General features: G+C 46.3%; 1 protein-coding gene across 7 annotated transcripts in view; it reads left to right on the forward strand.

Annotated features, from left to right (window-relative positions):
* The first annotated feature begins 1,303 nt into the window (after positions 1-1,303).
* Positions 1,304-20,500, forward strand: part of LOC102963986 (olfactory receptor 6Q1) — a 28,858-nt gene continuing 9,661 nt past the window's right edge. Inside the window, exons 1-4 of one of the 7 annotated variants that reach the window (XM_042958412.1) lie at positions 1,304-1,351; positions 1,797-1,947; positions 4,255-4,468; positions 10,526-12,156. In XM_042958412.1, coding sequence (XP_042814346.1) covers positions 10,828-11,793 — 966 coding nt within the window. In that variant the 5' untranslated portion in view covers positions 1,304-1,351; positions 1,797-1,947; positions 4,255-4,468; positions 10,526-10,827 and the 3' untranslated portion in view covers positions 11,794-12,156. Of the gene's footprint in view, positions 1,352-1,602; positions 1,692-1,796; positions 1,948-3,798; positions 4,469-4,628; positions 4,712-10,525; positions 12,157-20,500 lie in introns of those variants that run through there. The other 6 variants (XM_042958413.1, XM_042958414.1, XR_006208330.1 and 3 more) reach the window with 6 other exon arrangements.

The raw sequence follows: 20,500 nt of genomic DNA on the forward strand, positions 1-20,500 counted from the left end.
GGCTGGATTGGCTTACACTGCGAAGTATTACCAGCGGGAGACAAAATGTTCCCGAGGGGGGAGGGGGCGGGAAGGGAGACAGGAGCCAGCGGGGCCGGGGTCTGACAGCAGAGGTTTGGTGTTTGCCTGTTTTCTTGTCCCTCCAGGTAGTTCTTTCCCTGCTGCTGGAGCGGTGGTCTTCCTAGCTTCTTTGTCTAGCTTCATAGGTCAGCGCCGAAGAGGCTTTTTGCTTTGCATTTTTAGGGAGTGAGAGTCTCTGTCAGACTGGGTCAAACTGGGTCAGGGCTGAAAAATTTCCATGGAGCAGGACGTAGGTATGACACTGGTTCAATGTCTTCCTAGCGTAGAGCCGCCCCAAATTTGAGTGTAGCTACCTTGTGTCCCCTGTTAGGTGAGGGAACCCTGCTTTTGTTGCCTCGTTTACCTCGAGCCACATCCTTGTCAGCCGGCATTATTTCCCCACCTTTATCAATGAGAAAGTGGGCTCAGAGGGGCCGACCTGCTCCAGGTAACAGGTCCATCGAGAGGCTTATGTGGATTCTGATCCGTGTCTATGCTGTGTTGTTTTTTTTTTTTTTTTTAATTTTTAATGTTTATTTATTTTTGAGAGAGAGAGAGAGAGAGAGAGAGAGAGAGAGGGAATGAGTGGGGGGGGGGGGGCAGAGAGATAGGGAGACACAAAATCCAAAGCAGGCTCCAGGCTCTGAGCTGTCCTGACATGGGGCTCAGACTTGGGAATGATGAGATCATGACCTAGGTCGAAGTCGGATGCTTAACTAACTGAGGCACCCAGGTACCCCATGTCTGTGACATTTTATACTGAGCCACACCGCCCTAGGTGCTGGGGGAATGTGGTTAACTGTAAGACATGGCCCTGTCATCAGGGAGCTTTATCATTTATCTGGGGACACATATACCTGCACTTGAAGCATTTAGGCTGACACAGTCATATGACACGAAGAGAAAGAATCTGGTGTGTTTAGGGTTTTAGGATATGTCACCCTGTCCTCCACTGGGTGCTGTTTGCTTTGGCTCAGCTGCCTCCTGTGATCCGAACAGGATCACACCCCCCCGATGTTCCTTTTGCTTTATAGTGAAATGATGTCATATTTCCTCTTTGGAGAAAGAGATTATGCAGCCTGCGGATAATCATAAAATGCTCTGGAGGAAGTTCTTTGCAAGGAAGGCAATTTGGCACAGTTATTTTCTGGATGAAAGAGAGCCTTAGTCACAGGCCTTGTTGGACTGTGAGCCCCTTAAGGACTGAGGCTGGGTATTTCACATCGGTACGGCACACAGCCTGGCCCAGGGTAGTTATGAAGTAGCTAAGGGCGGGATAAAGGGCAGGCAGGTAGGTGGGGGAGGTGGGGGATGTGTGGTCCATTCTAGTAAAGGAAGCCCTCATGGCATCCTTGATAAATGTGGAAGTCTCAAGATTTCATTTCACCCTAAACCTGAGTAGTTTAGATCCAGAGACCTTGGCGAAGAGTCTAGCTGGCGTGGCGCCCTCCTTGGCTGGCCCCTCACCCTCCAGTCGTGTTTGTCCAGCTTGTCTACAAACTTGGGACTCCCACGGAGCTTCTGCACATCCCCTGGGGCAGAGTTTTCCATGATTTATTATCTCCTTTCCTTTGTTGTCTGAGCGCTTCAAATCTCCGTGGAGACTCGATCCTATGGGAGACCCCTTGGGTGTAAGAGCCACATATGTGGCATGTGAGTCATTTTATAGCCAGTGACAACCCTTGCTTCCTTCTTCTCTTGTTTGGCTCATGGTGGATCTCTGCCCTTCTCCACAGGTTCAGAGAAGCCGTGATCCTTGAATTTGGGGTCTCCGTGCCACAATGAGATCCAGTAACCTGCACTGGCCACCAGCCCCAAGGTTCTGAGCATGTTGGGCCTTTGTCTTCCATCCACCCAGAGAAGAGATGGGGAAGTACCCAGGGGCAGGTGAGTGGCCCTTTGGAGACCTCCGAGCACCTGGAGGGAGGTTGTTTAGTTTCTGGTTTACACGAAAGCTGGAAACCACAAGCTCATACCCAGAAAGCATGCAGACGGTGGCAAGTGGAGGGACGCCCTCTCCCAAAGAGACCCCCAGTCTAGAGTAAGGATTCTTGGCTTCACATAACCCAATCCTTTCTTCCGAGTAGTCCCAATTTGTTACCTCATTCCTGCTTTCGAAAGTTCTTTTACTGAGTCACTGTGCTTTTAAACATCAACCCATTTTTCTTTTTTTTTTTTTTAATTTTTTTTTTAATGTTTATTTATTTTTGGGACAGAGAGAGACAGAGCATGAATGGGAGAGGGGCAGAGAGAGAGGGAGACACAGAATCGGAAGCAGGCTCCAGGCTCTGAGCCATCAGCCCAGAGCCCGACGCGGGGCTCGAACTCACAAACCGTGAGATCGTGACCTGAGCTGAAGCCGGACGCTCAACCGACTGAGCCACCCAGGCGCCCCTCAACCCATTTTTCAAGTGAGGAAATAGGGACACACAGAATTCTGCTGGTTTGCTTCAGCTCACACAGATTGGGGGGGGGCAGGAGACTTTTGGGGCGCTTTGGGTCCCCTTCATCTCTGTCTGCCCCTTCAAGTCACCTCAAATTAACCTACAATCTAAACAAGATCGGCTTGCTTGTTATTCAAGCAGCTTCAGGGCCATCTCTGGGATCCGCTGAGACTCCCATTCCCTAGGCTTTCCCGTTATTGAAATTCTGCAGTAATCATAGTCCATGAGCGATGGAAGCAAGATAATAAGATCTTCCTAAAGCACACCGTGAAAGTTTTCAAAGAGCCTGCACATCCATTATATTGCTGATATACATAATATCCCAGGAGACTGGAAGTGTAGGTATTATTCCTATTTAAAGATTAGGAGCTAGAAGCTCAGAAAGTTTGGTTCTTTCTGCTGCACTGGGCTCTCCAGCTCGCCCCAGCACAGTGCTCTCTGTTGCACGTCTGACTGCAGAGACGTCCCGTTTATTTTCTCGCGCCTCCATTTCCCGTTTCCTCCCATTATGGGGAGACTGTATGTGAGTAGCTTTGAGGAACAGGTCATGCCTACTCAGTACTGAAGCTACCAGAATAATGTGAGAAGCCCTCAGTTAATTGATCAGATTTGGTGTTAGGAATGCTAACCCCCCGGGGGAGGTGGTATAGGGGAAAGAGGGTGGGCTGTGGGGTCAGACTGGGCTGTATTTTCCTCCAGACTCTGCCACTTACTAGCTGGTTGAAGCAAGGCTCCTGGGAGCCCTGCATGTTAGATCCCTTTCTTTTCCTTCACAGCTACCTGGGGACAGAGGAAATCTAGGGCTTAGTGGAGTAGAGTTTGAAAAGAGATGATAGGGACGCCTGGGTGGCTCAGTCGGTGAAGTGTCCAGCTTCGGCTCAGGTCACGATCTCATGGAGTCCTGTGTTGGGCTCTGCGATGACAGCTCGGAGCCTGGAGCCTGCTTCGGATTCTGTGTCTCCCTCTCTCTCTGCTCCTCCCCCGCTCACCCTCTGTCTTTCTCTTTCTCTCTCTCTCTCAAAAATAAACAAACATTAAAAAGAAAAAAAAGAAAAGAGATGATATAGTACAGGTTTTCAGGAAGTTTAAAATTAAGTTCAGGAGCTAAGCGAAGGAAATTATACATGAGATCAGTTCCACTTGTTTCCCGCCCCCCCCCCCCTCCGCCAGGCAGGTGCGAGTGGGTTAGTCCAGATCCACAGGCCTCAGGCTTGCAGGCCTCTCCAGGCGTGGGGCTGATGGGCAGGAGGTTGCCCACGCTGGCTGGTGCTTCCTTCTGGAAGTACTGGTGGGCTTCCTTGCCTTCCTGTTGCCTTGAAACCAGTAGCTGAAGGTGGAAAGGAAGCAGCACTCTGGGTCAGCATGACGCTAGGAGCGTGTCCCCTCTTTTATGACATCACAATTTATTGCATGCAGGTACGTGCATCCTGGTGACTCTTTTTGGCAACACAGTCACGGACAAACAAAGGCACTGTCTTCAATGGGCTGTGCTTGTGCGTGTGGGGGGGTGTTAGAAACAAACAAATAAATGTCTAACTGGTGACAGCGAAGCTGTGACAAAAATGTCAAGGCAAGAAGCGAGTCGGAGAGTGATGGGGTTGCGTTTTCAGACAGGAGCTCAGAAGGGGCTAAAGTGGCCTTACGCAGAGAATTAAAGGAAGTGCAGGAGGAAGCCGCACAGGCAGGGAAACAAAGGCGGTAAGAACAAAGGCCCTGCGCGTCACTTCACGCTGTTTCCTTCCATCTTTAGACCAGCCCTGCAAACGTGCGTATCGCGTCTCCCAGGCGAAGATGTGAAAAGAGAGACTCAGCAAGAAAGAGCAACTTGCCCAAACTAGAGCTGGTCCTCGCTGGCACCGGGGTCAAACTCCGATCCTCTGATCTCAGAGGCGGTGCTGGGAACCGGGGCCGTGTGCAACGGACAGTGTGAGATGTTGCCAGAGGAGCAGAGAAGTGGGCACGCGGTGAGCGAGGGGGAAGGGGAGCCAGGAGAGCCAGGGCCGGGAGGCCAGGGGGTGGGGGTGCCCCTGGGCATCTAGCCTTTCCCGTCCGCCTCATGCTCAACCAGGCGTGGTGGCTGGTTCCTGACAGTTTTGTTGGCGTGCCAGTGAGTTCCTTTTGCAGTTCCTTCACCGCAGGGGACAAGTGTCCCAGAGGTCAAGTGGACAGAAGGGACACAGGGAGAAATCCGGTGTCTCTGACCGGGCTCATCACGTAGCTGCACAAGCAAACAGCTGCAGGAGTGAAGTGTCAGTTTCCCTGCGTGAGCCCCACACTGTTGTCCCCTATTCGTCAGGGAAAATCTTAGCCAAGGAAGCACCTTCTTTTGAAGACATCAAATTGGGCCAAGTGCCTGGGCGGCCTCTCTCCACATTCAGTCGCATTCATGATCGTCCCCCGTGAGTGTCCCCTTCCCTGTCGGCTGCTTGCTCCCGATGTTGTACTTGGCTGGTTCCCTCCACCTGGGGAGGACGCCCTGGGTTAATAGGGCCGCGGAGACTCACTGGGTCCCTGCAGGTCCCAGAGCCTGCGGGGTGTTTCTCCAGCGGGCCTCTGAGCACAGAGAAGTTGACCTCACAGGCGGGGCGGGGGCCTGGGTGCAGGGGTGACCTTCAGTGAAAGGCAGTGGCAGAGGGAGGTAGCATGGCCTGAGCAGGGAACACTGGCTCTTATGCCAGGCCTGCGGGTGTTTGCGCTCTGTCACCTCCTGGTTCTCCGATCCAATGCAAGTTACTTGCTGTCTCTGAGCTTGTTTTTTTGTGTTTTTTGTGTTTTTTTGTGTTCAGTGCGTGAAACCCAGGACAGTCATATGTCTCTGAAGTCTGGGTCATGGGATCACAGCTTTGTTGTGGGTTTGAAAGGAGATAATGACCTAAGCCCAGCAGAATGTGGCCCACGGAAGGGACTTCTAAACATCCTCTTCCTCCTCCTTGGAGGGAGGGTCCTTTCCTACCCACACAGGACCTGAACGCTCTGAGGAGGCTCAGCAATTCCTGAAACTTGCCCAGAAAGCTTGCCTTGTTTAACCCATCTCTGGGGACTCACACGGTTCCATGAGAAATCCATTCATCTGGGTTGGACCTTGCCCTCCACCTAGGTTTTTCCATGGCATTTCAGTTAGGAGTCGTGGACCTAGGCTATGAAGACACCAAGTAGTCTGACTCCTCCCCCTCCTGCCTCTGCGGGGGGCCCCACAGCCTCTTCCCAAGGACTCATCTTTCACGCTTCTCCTCCCTGGCCCACCTGCCTCTCCTCTGCTGAACCTGGTTTTGTCAGTCAAGGATTATCTTGTCTCTCAGCCTGCACACGGTGATCTGGTTGGGAAATTCTTTCTTGATCTCACCTATCCCGTCTTCCTTCTGGGCCAGACGAACTGTCCCCGCTGTGTTCTCCCAGATGCATGGAAAGGGGCTCATCTTGTGGTGGTTGTTTCGTTTGGAGAGTTCTCAGACTCTCCTGAAAGACTCTGGGCTCTTCAATGGCAGGGCTCTTGAACCTTTATAGGCTTGGTGCCTAAGTGCAATGCCTGGCACGCAACAGGCTCCTGGAGGAGGGCTCGACTGGGGAAGTGGCCAGAAGCTAAGTCTGGGTAAATCACATCAGTAAATTACAAATGAACGAGTTTCAAATGGATTGCCAAGGATTAGATAATTGGGTGGGATTCTCCCTTTTTAATGAATGAAAGGGAATGAATATAAGTTAATAAATGAAGTAATGGGTCATCCATTCAAGTATTTTATTCATTTAAACCTCTTGAACGGTTTTCTCAGTATAACGATTCTATCCATTTGACAGCTTGAGTTAGTGTCTTGGGCCTCAAAGTATGCAACTGGGTCTTGGGCAGTAGAGAAAGAGCTGATCCCAATGATTGTGTAGTTTAGATACTAGGCTTTGGCTTGGAAATGAAGACTGGGCCCTGTTTTACTTTATTTTTAATTTTTTTGCCCTTTTTATAATGATTTTATTTATTTATTATTTTTTAAAATATAATTTATTGTCAAATTAGCTTCCATACAACACCCAGTGCTCGTCCCAGCAAGTGCCCTCCTCAATGCCCATCACCCACTTTCCCCTCTACCCCACCTCCCCCCCACAACCCTTGGATGATATTTTTAATTTTAAGTTGATTTATTTATTTTGAGAGACACATAGACAGCACAAGTGGGTGAGGGGCAGAGAGAGAGAGAGAGAGAATCCCAAGCAGGCTCTGTACCACCAGCACAGAGCCTAAGGTGAGGCTCTGTAAAAAAAACAATTTTTTTAAGTTTATTTATGTATTTTGAAAGAGAAAGAGAAAAGCAAGGAGGGGTAGAGAGAGAGAGAGAGAGAGAGAGGGAGAGAGAGAATCCCAAGAAGGCTCTGCACCCTCAGCGCAGAGCCTAATGCAGGGCTTGAACTCATGAACCATGAGATCATCACCTGAGCCGAATCAAGAGTTGGACAGTTAACCGACAGAGCCACCCAGACGCCTCTGCCCCATTTTACTTTATTAATTAGAGGCTAGGATACGGGATGCAATGAAGCCTATTTATAACACAACGAGTCATGTCAGGCTCTACAGTGCGTATGTGTAGTGAGTATCTTCCAGGAAGGGCATCCAGGAAGGGTAAGCACTGCCCTCAAACTGTTACATTATAAACCAGATTGCAAAGGGGAGAAATATTGAGGGATTGTGTGCTGAAATTTCCTGGAGCCAGCAGAAGCATGAAGTCTCTAGGGCTGCAATGCAGTTATATTTGGCCAGGAAGCCCATGTTTATAGACCACTCGCGTGGGGATGTTAAAGAATGGACTTAGGAATGCAGGAATCTGAAGACTTTGACCTTTTCCTGACCATCTCTGTGTGCTTCTGTTGCCAAGAAATCATGGGTTGTTGAAGCCAGAAGGAACCTGCTTAATTCTTTTTTTAGGGGAAGGAACAAGGAAGGTTTTAGACCTTGTCAACCTAAATTCAGATCCCAGTTTAGACATTTATTTTTTTTATTTCCCACGACCCCAGGATCACCATCTGAGCTGAAATCAAGAGTTGGACGCTCAACCAACTGAGCCACTCAGGCGCCCCAAGGCATTTGTGAGCGTAGGCAAAACATGACACCTTTTCCTACAGAGGGTCCAAGTTATTGAATAATTCACCCAAGCTTCTGGAACCAAGGCACCACTATTTCAGTTATATAGTGTTGCACATCAAGCCACTCCCAAACTTAGTGGCATAAAGTAGAAATAATTTCCTATTTAGCTCAGAAATCTGCAACGTGGGGAGGTCCCAGCAGGGAAGGCTGGTGTCTGCTGGGCCAGCTCAGCTGGGGGTTGAAGACCTATTTCCCGGACGGCTCAGTCACCCGGCTGGCACGTTGGGGCAGTGAGAGTTTGGCTGAGGGAGGGAGAACTTAGTCCCTTCCCACGTGGGCCTTTCTGCAGGCCGCTTGGGCTTCCTCACCCTGTGGTGACCGGGTTCCAAGAAGCAGGGCGAGGAATCGATTTCTTAAGACCCGAGCCTGGAAATTGGCATAGCATCACTTCTGTCTTGTTCTGTCGTCAAGCAATCAGCAAGACCAGGTTTAAGGGAAGTGGCCATAGATCCCACTTGTTAATGAGAAGAGCGTCAATGAATTTGGGGCCGTGATTTAAAAGGGCCGTGTGATGGAGACATTATATTCTTTCACTGAATCTAAAACAAGGTGGGGATTCATCTTAGTAGTCTTATTCTTATTCACCTCTTTTTTATTAAAAATAGTATTATTATTTTAGAAATCTTAATTTCGGTGTAGTTAGCATGCGGTGTTATATTCGTTTCAGGTGATTTCAAGTGATTTAACACTTCCATACAACACCCGGTGCTCATCATAACAAGTGCACTCCTGAATCCCCATCACCTATTTAACCCATCCCCCACCCTTCCCCACCCCTGTAGCTCCCAGTTTGTTCTGTATAGTGAAGAGTCTGTTTGTCTCTCTTTCCCCGCTTTGCTCATTTGTCTTTTTTCTTTTTTTTTAAATTTTTTTTTCAACGTTTTTTATTTATTTTTGGGACAGAGAGAGACAGAACATGAACGGGGGAAGGGGCAGAGAGAGAGGGAGACACAGAATCGGAAACAGGCTCCAGGCTCCGAGCCATCAGCCCAGAGCCTGACGCGGGGCTCGAACTCACGGACCGCGAGATCGTGACCTGGCTGAAGTCGGACGCTTAACCGACTGTGCCACCCAGGCGCCCCTGTCTTGTGTCTTAAATTCCACATATGTATGAGATCATATGGGATTTGTCTCTCTCTGACTGACTTATTTCGCTCGGCATTATGCCCTCTAGATCCATCCATGTTGTTGCACATGGCAAGATTTCATTCTTTTTTTTTATGGTTGAATAATATTCCCTTGTCTATATCAAGACCACATCTTCTTTAACCATTCGTCTATCGATGGACACTTGAGCTGCTTCCATAGTTCGGCGATTTTAGAGTAGATGATGCCGCGGTAAACACAGAGGTGCGTGTATCCCTTCGAAGTAGTGTTTTCATATTCTTTGGGTGAATACCCAGTAGTGGAATTAGTGGATCATAGGCTAGTCCTGGTTTTAATTTTTTGAGGAATCTGCATACTGTTTTCCAGAGTGACTGCACCAGTTTGCATTCCCAACACCTGTGTTTTTTACTATTGGCTTTTAAAAAGGGGATTTCGAGTGATTTTTTCCCAGGCTCACATATCTCACGTTGATGGTGGAACTTGGATTCAAACTCAGTCCTATTGATTCTGTCTCTTACTAGCTCTGTTCGCTCCCCATGCCTCGAGCCCGCGGCCATCATCACCCCATGCTACACCTGCAAAACCTCCCCGCCTGGCCTTTCTGCCGTGTTCCTCTCCAAACCTGCCTCGGCACAGCACACTTGGTCCTTATGAAAGGCAGGAAGCTTACCTTGCTCCTCTGCTTAAGTTCCTCAACACTGTCTGTTGCCCCCAGACTGAACCTCAGCTCTGTCTTTTCTCTTAACTCGGCTTCTCACTCTCCGTGATGCCCTTGCCTGCTCCCCGGGCTCAACGAGTGCCGTCTCCCTCCCATACTCTACTCCAGAAGTCTACATTTAAATTTTTCTCTGTTATGTATTGACCCAAACGTGGTGCGAAATGCTTTAGAAGGACTATCTATTTTAAAATTCCACTAGTCTGTTAAATTCTTTTGTATTGAACTTTTAAAATTTTGTAATTATTAGTATTATTATTTTAAATGTATTTATATTGAGAGAGAGGGAGAGAGAAAATCCCAAGCAGGCTCCTGGATACCAGCACAGAGCCTGATGTGGGGCTCGATCCCATGAATCATGAGATCATGGCCTGAGCCAAAACCAAGAGTTGGATACTCAACCGACTGAGCCACCCAGGCCCCTCTATGATTATTTTTTTAAAAGATTCCCTAAATTCTTTTGTATTTAAAGCCAGGTATGCTTGATCAGGAAGCCAAGCTCTTTCTTTTTTCAATGTTCATTTATTAAAAATTTTTGAATGTTTTGTTTATTTTTGAGAGAGGGGTGGGGAGGGGCAGAGAGAGAGGGAGACACAGAATCTGAAACAGGCTCCAGGCTCTGCACATAGCCCGATGCAGCGCTCAAACCCATGAACTGTGAGATTCTGATCTGAGCCAAAGTTGAATGCTTAACCGACTGAGCCACCTAGATGCCCCCCTCCCCCCACTTTTTAATGTTTATTTATTTTTGAGAGAGAGACAGCGAGTGCGGGTCAAGGGCAGAAAGAGAGAAGGAGACAGAGGATCTGAAGCAGGCTCTGTGTTGACAGCAGAAAGCCCGATGTGGGGCTTGAACCCAAGAACTGTGAGATCATGATCTGAGCCAAAGTCGGATGTGTAACCGACTGAGCTAGCCAGGCGCCCCCAAAACTAAGCTCTTAACTTCTATGGTAACCTGTACCTACTTGAGGTTTCCCAAATGCACGGATTTCTCTCCGGTATCCGGGGTTTAATACTTGCTGTGCTCTCTTTACTTCTCTTTTTTCTCACTCACTTATCCTTCTCTTCCAGGTTCCAGTTGAGACAACACTTCCTCTAGGAAGCATTTGCTGATTCCTCCAGACTTGGGGGAGCTTCCCTGCTATTTCCTCCCATAACGTCTGCATCCTTATCCAGCACTTTAAATTTTGTACTGAAATTGTCTGTTTTCTGGAGCTCCTCACAGGCTATACATTCTTCGGGGGCAGGGCCAGTGTCTTGACTTTGCTTTCCTCTTCTGAAATGAAAGATGTCTCATTGTGCCATCCTCACTGGTTCTCCTTGAGTTGTCGTTGTCCGTGAGGTTATGAACGTCCTGACTCTCACTTCCACCTATGCAGCCATACGCCCCAAACTGGACCCACGTAACAGAGTTTGTCATAGTGGGCTTTGCTGGGGTGCATGAAGCACGCCCCCTCTTCTTTACACTCTTCCTCACCATGTACCTATTCACCCTGGTGGAGAACTTGGCCATCATCGTGGTGGTGGCTTTAGACCACCGGCTACGTAGACCCATGTATTTCTTCCTGACGCACTTGTCCTGCCTTGAAATCTGGTACACTTCGGTGACAGTGCCCAAGATGCTGGCTGGTTTTATTGGGGTAGGTGGGGGCAAGAACATCTCCTATGCTGGCTGCCTGTCCCAGCTCTTCATCTTTACCTTCCTGGGGGCAACGGAGTGTTTCCTACTGGCTGCCATGGCCTATGACCGCTATGTGGCCATTTGTATGCCTCTCCGATATGCGGCCTTGGTGTCGTGGGGCGCCTGCGTCCGTCTGGCCGCTGCTTGTTGGCTGGCGGGCCTCCTCACACCTGTTTTGCCTATCTACCTCATGTCCCAGCTGACGTTTTGTGGCCCCAACGTCATCGACCACTTCTTCTGTGATGCCTCACCGCTGCTAGCCTTGTCCTGCTCAGATGTCACCCTGAAGGAGACCACAGACTTCCTCGTTTCTCTGGTGGTGCTCCTGGCCTCCTCTACGGTTATTTCTGTGTCCTATGGCAACATCGTCTGGACGTTGCTGCACATCCATTCAGCTGCTGAGCGCAGGAAGGCCTTCTCCACTTGTGCAGCTCACCTGACAGTGGTGAGCCTCTTCTATGGCACTCTTTTTTTCATGTATGTCCGGACCAAAGTGGCCTCCTCCGTCAACTTCAACAAGGTGGTGTCTGTCTTCTACTCCATTGTCACGCCAATGCTCAACCCCCTCATCTATAGTCTTCGGAACAGGGAGGTGAAGGGAGCTCTGGGCCGAGCCTTGTCCCTCAGGTCTTGGAAAGGTCAGCAAGGAGGAAGGTGAAGACCTAATTTTCTTGCCTTGGCTCTTCAGAAGGAGGGTGGTGAGGACGAGGGGACAGAGCAGTGACCTGGGTGGTCATGAGTTATGGATTATGTATTAGTTAAAGTAAACTGTTAATCTGGTGTAACGAGAGACACCTAGCTATAAAGGGGCTTAAAGAAGGAAAGAGATTTGTTCTTTCCTGCAAGAGTCCAAGGTGAGTGCTTCAGGTTGGCTCTGCTCAACAGGCAACGATGGAAGTTCCCTCATTCCATAGTGTCAACATCCCTTAGGATGTTGGCAAACTAAGCGCCGTGGGCCAAATTCAACTCGACACTTGTTTTTAATGAGCTGTAAGCTAAGAATGGTTTTTAGACTTTTAAATGGTTGTAAACAAATCAGAAGTAAAATAATACTTCATGACACATAGTCATTTTATTTTTTATTTTAATTTTTAATTTGAGAGAGAGAGAGTGAGGGAGAAGCAGAGGGAGAGACAGAGACAGAGACAGAGAGAGACAATCCCAAGCTCAGCACGGAGCCTGATGCATGGCTCCAACTTACAGCCATGAGATGATGACCCGAGCTGACATCAAGAGTCAGATTCTCAACTGACTCAGCTACCCAGGTGCCCCGACCCATAATCACTTAATAAAATTAAAAGTTCAGTGTCCATAAATCGAGTTTTACTAGGATACGATCACACCATATGTGTTATCTATGGCTCCATTCGTGCTACAATGACAGAGTTGAGTAGCTGAGATAGTGACCATATGCCAACCCTCAGTCTAGGGCCTTCTTGTTATCTACATGGTCAGCATGAGGTTCCAGGGAGCAAGAAGGGTGAGGATAGATCAAGGAGGAAACAAACTTCATGTCTTAAGGTTTCTCCACTAGATGTAGAAACCATCATTTCTACTCACCTCTGTTGGTGAGAAATTAGCCATAGCTCCCAGCTCTTTGCCAGGGTACTGAAAAGAGTCTGTAGCTAGGCAACCAGGTACCCAGCCCCAATTTGATTATTGTGGAGGAAAAGGAGAACAAATTTTGGCAGACGACTAGCTGTTTCCACCCACAAAGTCCCCAGAATCATAGCTGATTTTCCATGTGATCCATGTACTTAATTTCTTTGTAGTTACATTGTCTTATTTGAAATATAGGCCCATCTGACTTCTATACCAACCCGCTTCTTTGAAATATAAGAAGATGTCAGCTCGCTTGAAGTGAGGCTTAAAAGACCATTATAATTCAAGTAGTTCCCTACATGTAGATAGTTGTATCTTAAAGACATTTATAATCATCATTTGAATGTGGATTCCAGAAACTATAGTATATGGAAGGAGAAAATGCTGAGCTTGACTGGATCGGGGGAAGGACAGATTTTTTTGTGATGGTGTTTCTCAACTGGCCAAGAGCAAGCAGGTTGCATGATGGTGCCCGTAGCAACACAGTCTCTACATCCCCCACTCAACCCAGTATCTTAGCTGCTGCACTTTTTATGGTTGGCAGAAAGGGCACAAGTCATAAGTTTTGAAAAACATTTCATTTAATGAATGTTATATCAGTAATGAGCTTTATGTTCTTTTGGATGATGGCAGGATGCAAAATCAGTGCAAAGATGAGAAACTTTCAGGATCAAAAATAAGAATTCATATGAAAGAAATAGGATAGAACTTTCAGATACCTGACCTGAGTAGATTTGAACACAAAATGTATTTGACTTTTAGGTTTCTGGCTGATGGAAACAAACAAAGCATACTGGGTATATAAGAGTTCTCCAGAGAAACAACCAATAAGATCTATCATCTATCTATATCTATATCTATATCTATATCTATATCTATATCTATATCTATATCTATCTATCTATCTATCTATCTATCATCTACCTACCTACTATAACGATATAACTATACATCTATTTAGATTGATTGAGAGATGGATATAAGAAGAGATTTATTATAGGTATTGGCTCACACAATATGGAGGCTGGGAGGTCCCATGATCTGTCATTTGATAGCGGGAGAAGCTAGAAAATCAGTGGTGTAATTCAATCTGAGCCTGAAGGTTTGAAAACTGGAGGAGCCTATGGTGTAGGTCCTGGTTTGACACCAAAGGTCCAAGAATCAGGGGCACTAATGTCCAAGGGCAGGAGAAGATTGATGTCCCAGCGCAAGCCAAGAGAGCAAGTTCTCCCTTCTTCCTCCTTTTTGTTCATTCAGGCCCTGAATGGACTGGATGATGCCCACCTGTATTGGTGAGAGCAATCTTCTTCTTCTTCTTTTTTTAATATTTATTTAAATTCAAGTTAGTGAACATACAGTGTAGTATTGGTTTCTGGAGTAGAACCCAGTGATTCATCACTTACATATGATACCCAGTGAGAGCAATCTTCTTTATTCAGTCTGTTTATTTAAATGCTAATCTCTTCAGAAAAAAACCCTCACAGACACACCCAAAATAACATTTTAAAGACTGAACATCCCTTATCCCAGTGAAGTTGACACATAGAATTAACCATCATACCAGGTCATGACATTCTCATTTATGGTTCCAGAAAGAGCTCAAATTCAAACCCAGGGAATGCTTTCTGGATTTTGACTCTAAGAACAACTCTATGGGAAGTGTCAGTAAAGGCTTACAATTCTGAGCTTGTGGAAGAAAGAATCTATATTTTTGAGATAAATTACTTAAAATGGTAAGAACTCAGAGGCATACTTTTAGAAAGGATCCTACATATGTAAAAGTGCATCCTGGTTTAATAAAACCTGATACAAGAAAATAAACTGATAATATGGTATTATGCATTCACTATACTTCACTAAAAGAAAAACTGAAAAAAAGGCCTCTGTGAGTGTGATTATTTACATTGTGAAGCAATCACTCCCTTAAAAAAAAGACCTACCTGCCAGAATCTGGAGTGCTCATGAAGTACATGATATGTGTAGGTATTGACAGCTGAAGTTTTTATTCTTAATTAATTAATTAATTGGCTTCTGACTTTGTTTTCACATTATAATGGACACAATATTATATTAGTTTTAGGTGTCCAAAATGGTGATTCAGTATTTTTGTACATTATGAAATGGCCAACTTGATAAGTCTGGTTACTATCAGTCAATCAGTCACTAGACAAAGTTAGTACAATGTTAATAACTATATTCTTTGCAAGCTGGTGCAGCCACTCTGGAAAACAGTATGCAGGTTCCTCAAAAAACTAAAAATAGAACTACCCTATGACCCAGCAATGGCACTACTAGGCATTTATCCAAGGGATACAGGTGTGCTGTTTTGAAGGGACACATGCACCCCCATGTTTATAGCAGCACTATCAACAATAGCCGAAGTATGGAAAGAGCCCAAATGTCCATCGATGGATGAATGGATAAAGAAGATGTGGTATATATGTATATAAAATGGAGTATTACTCAGCAATCAAAAAGAATGAAATCTTGCCATTTGCAACTACGTGGATGGAACTGGAGGGTATTATGCTAAGTGAAATTACTCAGTCAGAGAAAGACAAAAATCATATGACCTCACTCATATGAGGACTTTAAGAGACAAAACAGATGAACAAAAGGGAAGGGAAACAAAAAGAATGTAAAAACAGGGAGGGGGACAAAACAGAAGAGACTCATAAATATGGAGAACAAACTGAGGGTTGCTGGAGGGGTTGTGGGAGGGGGGATGGGCTAAAAGGGTAAGGGGCACTAAGGAATCTACTCCTGAAATCATTGTTGCACTACATGCTAACTAATTTGGATGTCAATTTGAAAAAATGAAAAAAAAAAAAAAAAAGAAAATCCCCCACAATAAAGTAACTATTATCAGAAAAAGAAATAACTATATTCCTTATGCTGTCTCTACTTTACATTCACTGACTTATTTTAAACTGGAAGTTTGTGACAGCTAGAGTTTTTATTTTTTATTTTTGTTTATTTATTTATTTTGAGAGAGACAGAGACAACACGAGTGGGGGAGGGGCAGAGAGGGAGACAGAGAATCCCAGGCAGGCTCCAAATTGTCAGTGCAGAGCCTGATGTGGGGCTGGAACCCATGAAACCGTGAGATCTTGACCTGAGTTGAAATCAAGAGTTGGATGCTTAAGCAACTGAGTCACCCAGGTGCCTCTATTTTTTAATTTTTGATTAATTTATTAATTTTTTTCATGTTTATTTTGAGAAAGACAGAGAGTGAGTTCATGGGCATGCGGGTGGAGGAGGGGCAGAGAAGAGAGGGAGAGAGAGGATCCCAAGCAGCCTCCTTGCTGTACGGAGCCCAATGGAAAGCCCAGTGTAGAGCCCGAAGCTGGCTTCTATTTGCAGAGCCCAATGTGGGGCTCAATCTCATGAACCGCGAGCTTATGACTTGAACTGAGATCAACAGTTGGTTGCTTAGCTGACTGAGCCATCCAGGCTTCCAACAGGTAAAGTTTTTAAGGCCACTACCAATGGTAGATAATTCCGCAGTGAAGATAAATTATGAAACCATGACAGGAAACATACGTACCCTTGTAAATGGGGAATTTCTGAGAATATAATTTCTTCTTTGGGGGTATATTTGTTCGTTGAGTGAAACATAGGCAGGTGAAGTGCTAACAGTGTATAGACATTACTTCACCAGAATCCAGAGAATGTCACAATGAATAATTAGCAATAAGACTTACTAACACAGAATTTCGTAAGGAGCACTGCTCCTCTTGTTTTGTCCATTCTGGGTACCAGGATATTGACTGAATTGTTAGTTAGGGACTATTTGGGAGCCATCCAGGAGAAGGTCCTTTGACTTAGGACTTGGTGTGAATGACTGGATCTACATACTGAAGTCAGAACTCTACAGTTTGCTGTGTACCATTATGTAACCATTGTCGTAGACTTTGATGTGGGTCTATGTACCTAAGGCCCTTCTGGAGCCCCTCCTATGATTCCATATTCTTTTTATCCTTTGCACCTACGCTGGGATTCCAATACCTTTTTCAGGGGTCTTAGTCTTTGGTTGGTCTCTCACTTTTCAATTTTCACATGTGAAGTCCTTAGCAACTGATTTCTTTTTTTTCTTAAAGTTTATTTACTTTGAGAGAGAGAGAAAGCAGGGGAGGGGCAGAGAGAGAGAGAGAGAGAGAGTGAGTGAATCCCAAGCAAGTTCTGGGCTGACACCACAGAGTCCATCATGGGGTTCATACTCATGAACCATGTGATCATGACCTAAGCCAAAGCCAAAAGTTGGACGCTTAACGGACTGAGCTACCCAGGTGTCCCCTTAGCAATTGATCTCTAAGCTATGTTTGTCAAAAGCTGTGGAATGCTACGGCTTTCTGTTTCTCTAAATTGAGTCTTCTCTATCTATATCCTTGTTTTCATTGGTGGTTTCGCCGTCACTGGCCTAAATATTATTTTCGGCCAGCCATGGCAAGATAGAAGCATTTTATTTTATTTATTTTAATTTTTTAAATTATTATTATATTTGAGTAGGCTCCACACCTAAAGTGGGGCTTGAACTCACAACCCTGGGATCAAGAGTCAGATGCTTTACCGACTAAGTCAGCCAGCCACCCCAAGACAGGAGCATTTAGAACCCCTTTTTGCAGGAACTTAAAATGGATCTCATCGCCAAGAAAACGTGGATGCATCCAGACCTTGAGACAGTGTGTGCAGCACCATTCAGCTCTGTCCCTTCCTATAGAGCATTCCAGGAGCACTAAAAGCTAGTTAACTGATGCCCAATACTTTGTCAGCTTTGTTAACGTCCTCAGACTCTCTTGCAAGTGGAAGAGCTTTATTTGGAGCAGACTTTGCTCTGGTGGTTGCTCAGCTGGGTCTGTGACAGTCACCTGTCTCCACCTACCCAAAGATAAGCAAGCTGACCAGAGGAGGTACGAGTTGTTTAATTCTTGTAGAACAGTTTCACAATAGATATATTTAGTTTACTCTGATCAGGTTAGGTCGGAAATGTTACACCGTAAGCTTTGCAAGGGCTATATTTTAGCCTTCCTGGAGGTCCCCCCTCAGGACATAGCTTGGAGCAAGGGTCTCATAAAAGCTTTAGTTATTTAGCAAAGAGTCAAGACATCCAGGCGTGCCACTACGTATAATTTTATTGAGCTATCTAACAGATACTTGTTTAGTTCTTACTATGTGCCAGGTACTGTTCTAAGTGCTTTATAAATAGTAATTCATTTACTCCTCTCTGATAACCCCACAGAATTGGTGCTGTTATCTTCCTTTGCACATAAGGAAACTGAGGTACCGAGAAGTAATGTAACTTGACCAAAGTCACACAGCTGAGTAAATGGAGAACCAGGACTTTAAACTTACTCATCTAACATCTGCACAACGATGCCCTGGGTACCTGGGTCTCTTCTTGTGAAAGGACAGGGTGGATGGATGACTTTAAATACCTACCTTTGAGTGTTAAATATGTGCTGGGCATTCCTATACATTTTCTCACTTCATCATATCAGCCCAGGGAGGGAGGCTTAGTCTCATTTTACATCAGTGGAATCGGAGTCTCGGAGAGGTTAAGCCACATCCCAAGGTTCACACAGGTACAACATGGAGAAGCTAGGAGGATTTGAGCCAGGGTTCTTTGACTCTGTTGAGCCACTCTCCTCTGCAAGATCTCTACCAATGCTAGCTTTGCATGCATTGACTTATTCATTCACCAAACAGCTATGTCTCCTCTCCATACCACACATCGGCTGGTTGCTGAGTGGCCACAGGATGAATTACACTAGATGCTTCCATCCAGGACAACATTACTGCAAACACGTCTCATGTTCCTCTGACAGAATGAAATACAATGTAGAAGCCACTAAGCGACAAGGAGGGGTCTGGACCAGGGTGACAGGGAATGTTTTCCTGGGGGCCAGTCCAAAGAGGGCATCCCTGGGAACACAGCACTCCCCATGGTCCGCTTTTGACCTTCCCATCTGAGATGACACCTGCCAAGCATTTTCTCTTTTGGGTTCTTCTCAGGATGGAGAAGGATGATGTAGCGTTTGGGAAAGAAGAGGCATGACACGAGACCTGCTGCTGATGCTAAGATGGCAAAGACCTCCACGGCCACCGTGTCTTTGCCTTGGGTGCTCATGTGGGCAGGGATGAAGGACGCCCAGACACAGGAGCACACGCACATGCTGAGAGTGAAACGCTTTGCTTCGTTGAAGGGGTCAGGTAGCCGGCAGGTGCGGAAGGTCACCAGCAAGCTGAGCAATCCTAGCAAACCCAAGTAACCCAGCATGGCATAGAACAGTTCCAAGGAGCGCTCATCACACTTTACCATCATCGTGGTCCCAGGCTCCATAGAGCTCACAGGCCGTGGGGGCCATCGGATCACCCAGAGTGCACACAAGTTTGTCTGGACCAGGGAACAGACAATGGGGATGGTGCTAGGGAGAAGTGGCCACGCCACCCTCCCAATCTGGGTATCTGGCCAGGTGGTTGGAAGGCTGCCAGGACCACGACGGGCTTGGCCAGTACAGTGGACACACAGGTTGTGAAGGTGACCCCAAAAGCTGCCTGGCGCACAGCACACGTGAAGGGCCCTCGGCGCCCAATGAACAGGAAGGGGCCGAGGAAACAGCGGACCAAGGAGGACAACAAAAGATAGCTGAGCTGGTGGTTACTGGCTTGGATGATGGGGGTGTGGTAGTGCCAGATGAAGATGCCTAAGATGGCCAGGGCAAGGAGGAAGAGCAGGGCTGTGCAGACAGCCAACACTGCACCGAGGGGCTCATGGTAAGAGACGAAGTCAAGCATTTTGGGGATGCACCAGCTCTTCTCCATATCAGGCCACTCGTCCTCAGGGTGCCTTTCACATGCAGCATCATCTGAAGGGAGAAAGAGAAACTGGGTCAGAGAACATAATGGGGAAGCTTCTGGAAACTTTCCCGTGGTCAAACAATTATATGGCCACTGATGGCTTTTCCGGTAGGTCCTGCATATTTCAGTCTTGTTACGGTGGACCTTCCAGGCTGCTGATGTCCTCAGATTGAAGGCCGAAGACACAGATGGTAGAAATCCTGATAGCAGCTGTTCATCATGCATCAAACTATAGTGAAATAACATTGACACAATAACCTATGGAAGCTCTAACTCCTATCTGGGCTTCATCCCTTTGAATCGAACCGCCGTTGTGCTCGTGTCATAATTACTAGTGACGGCTAAACTTATTCATGCACTTATTCATTCAGTAGCCCATTTAATTTAAGGAATTTCAATGGGTTGCTTACTATGTACACAGACTCTTTCTATCTCTTCCTCTTTTTTAATGGAGGCACCTATGTCTAAATCACTCCTTTGATAGAAATGATCAGAACTTTGCTTTCCATAGTGATTTTAAGGATAGGTTTTGTGACTGGAGCTCTGGAGGGGTCAAAGGATCTCATTTAACCCCTTTCTTTGACTGGGTAACGACTTCATGTTCCAGATGCTTGATTCTATGCTCTAATCTGCAAGTTCAAGGCTGACTTCTTATTTACCATTTCTGTCATCCTCTCTTTAGCATCTGGTGTCTCTTTCTCAGCTTCATTCAGCAGTGCCTTTCTCTTTAAACGGGCAAAAAGTATCCTCAAAGTCCCTGCCTTTCCCACGCTAAAAATTTCTGTTGTGACAGAAGGCCTTCCCCATCCTGTGGCTTCAACGATTTCCTGGATTCTGAGCCTGTTCCTCCTGTATTCTCTCTCAGTATGTGGGTTGCTTATCAATCTCCCCAAACACACTGAAAT

This window comes from Panthera tigris, chromosome D1 (assembly GCF_018350195.1).
Source record: "Panthera tigris isolate Pti1 chromosome D1, P.tigris_Pti1_mat1.1, whole genome shotgun sequence".
NCBI lineage: Eukaryota > Metazoa > Chordata > Mammalia > Carnivora > Felidae > Panthera > Panthera tigris.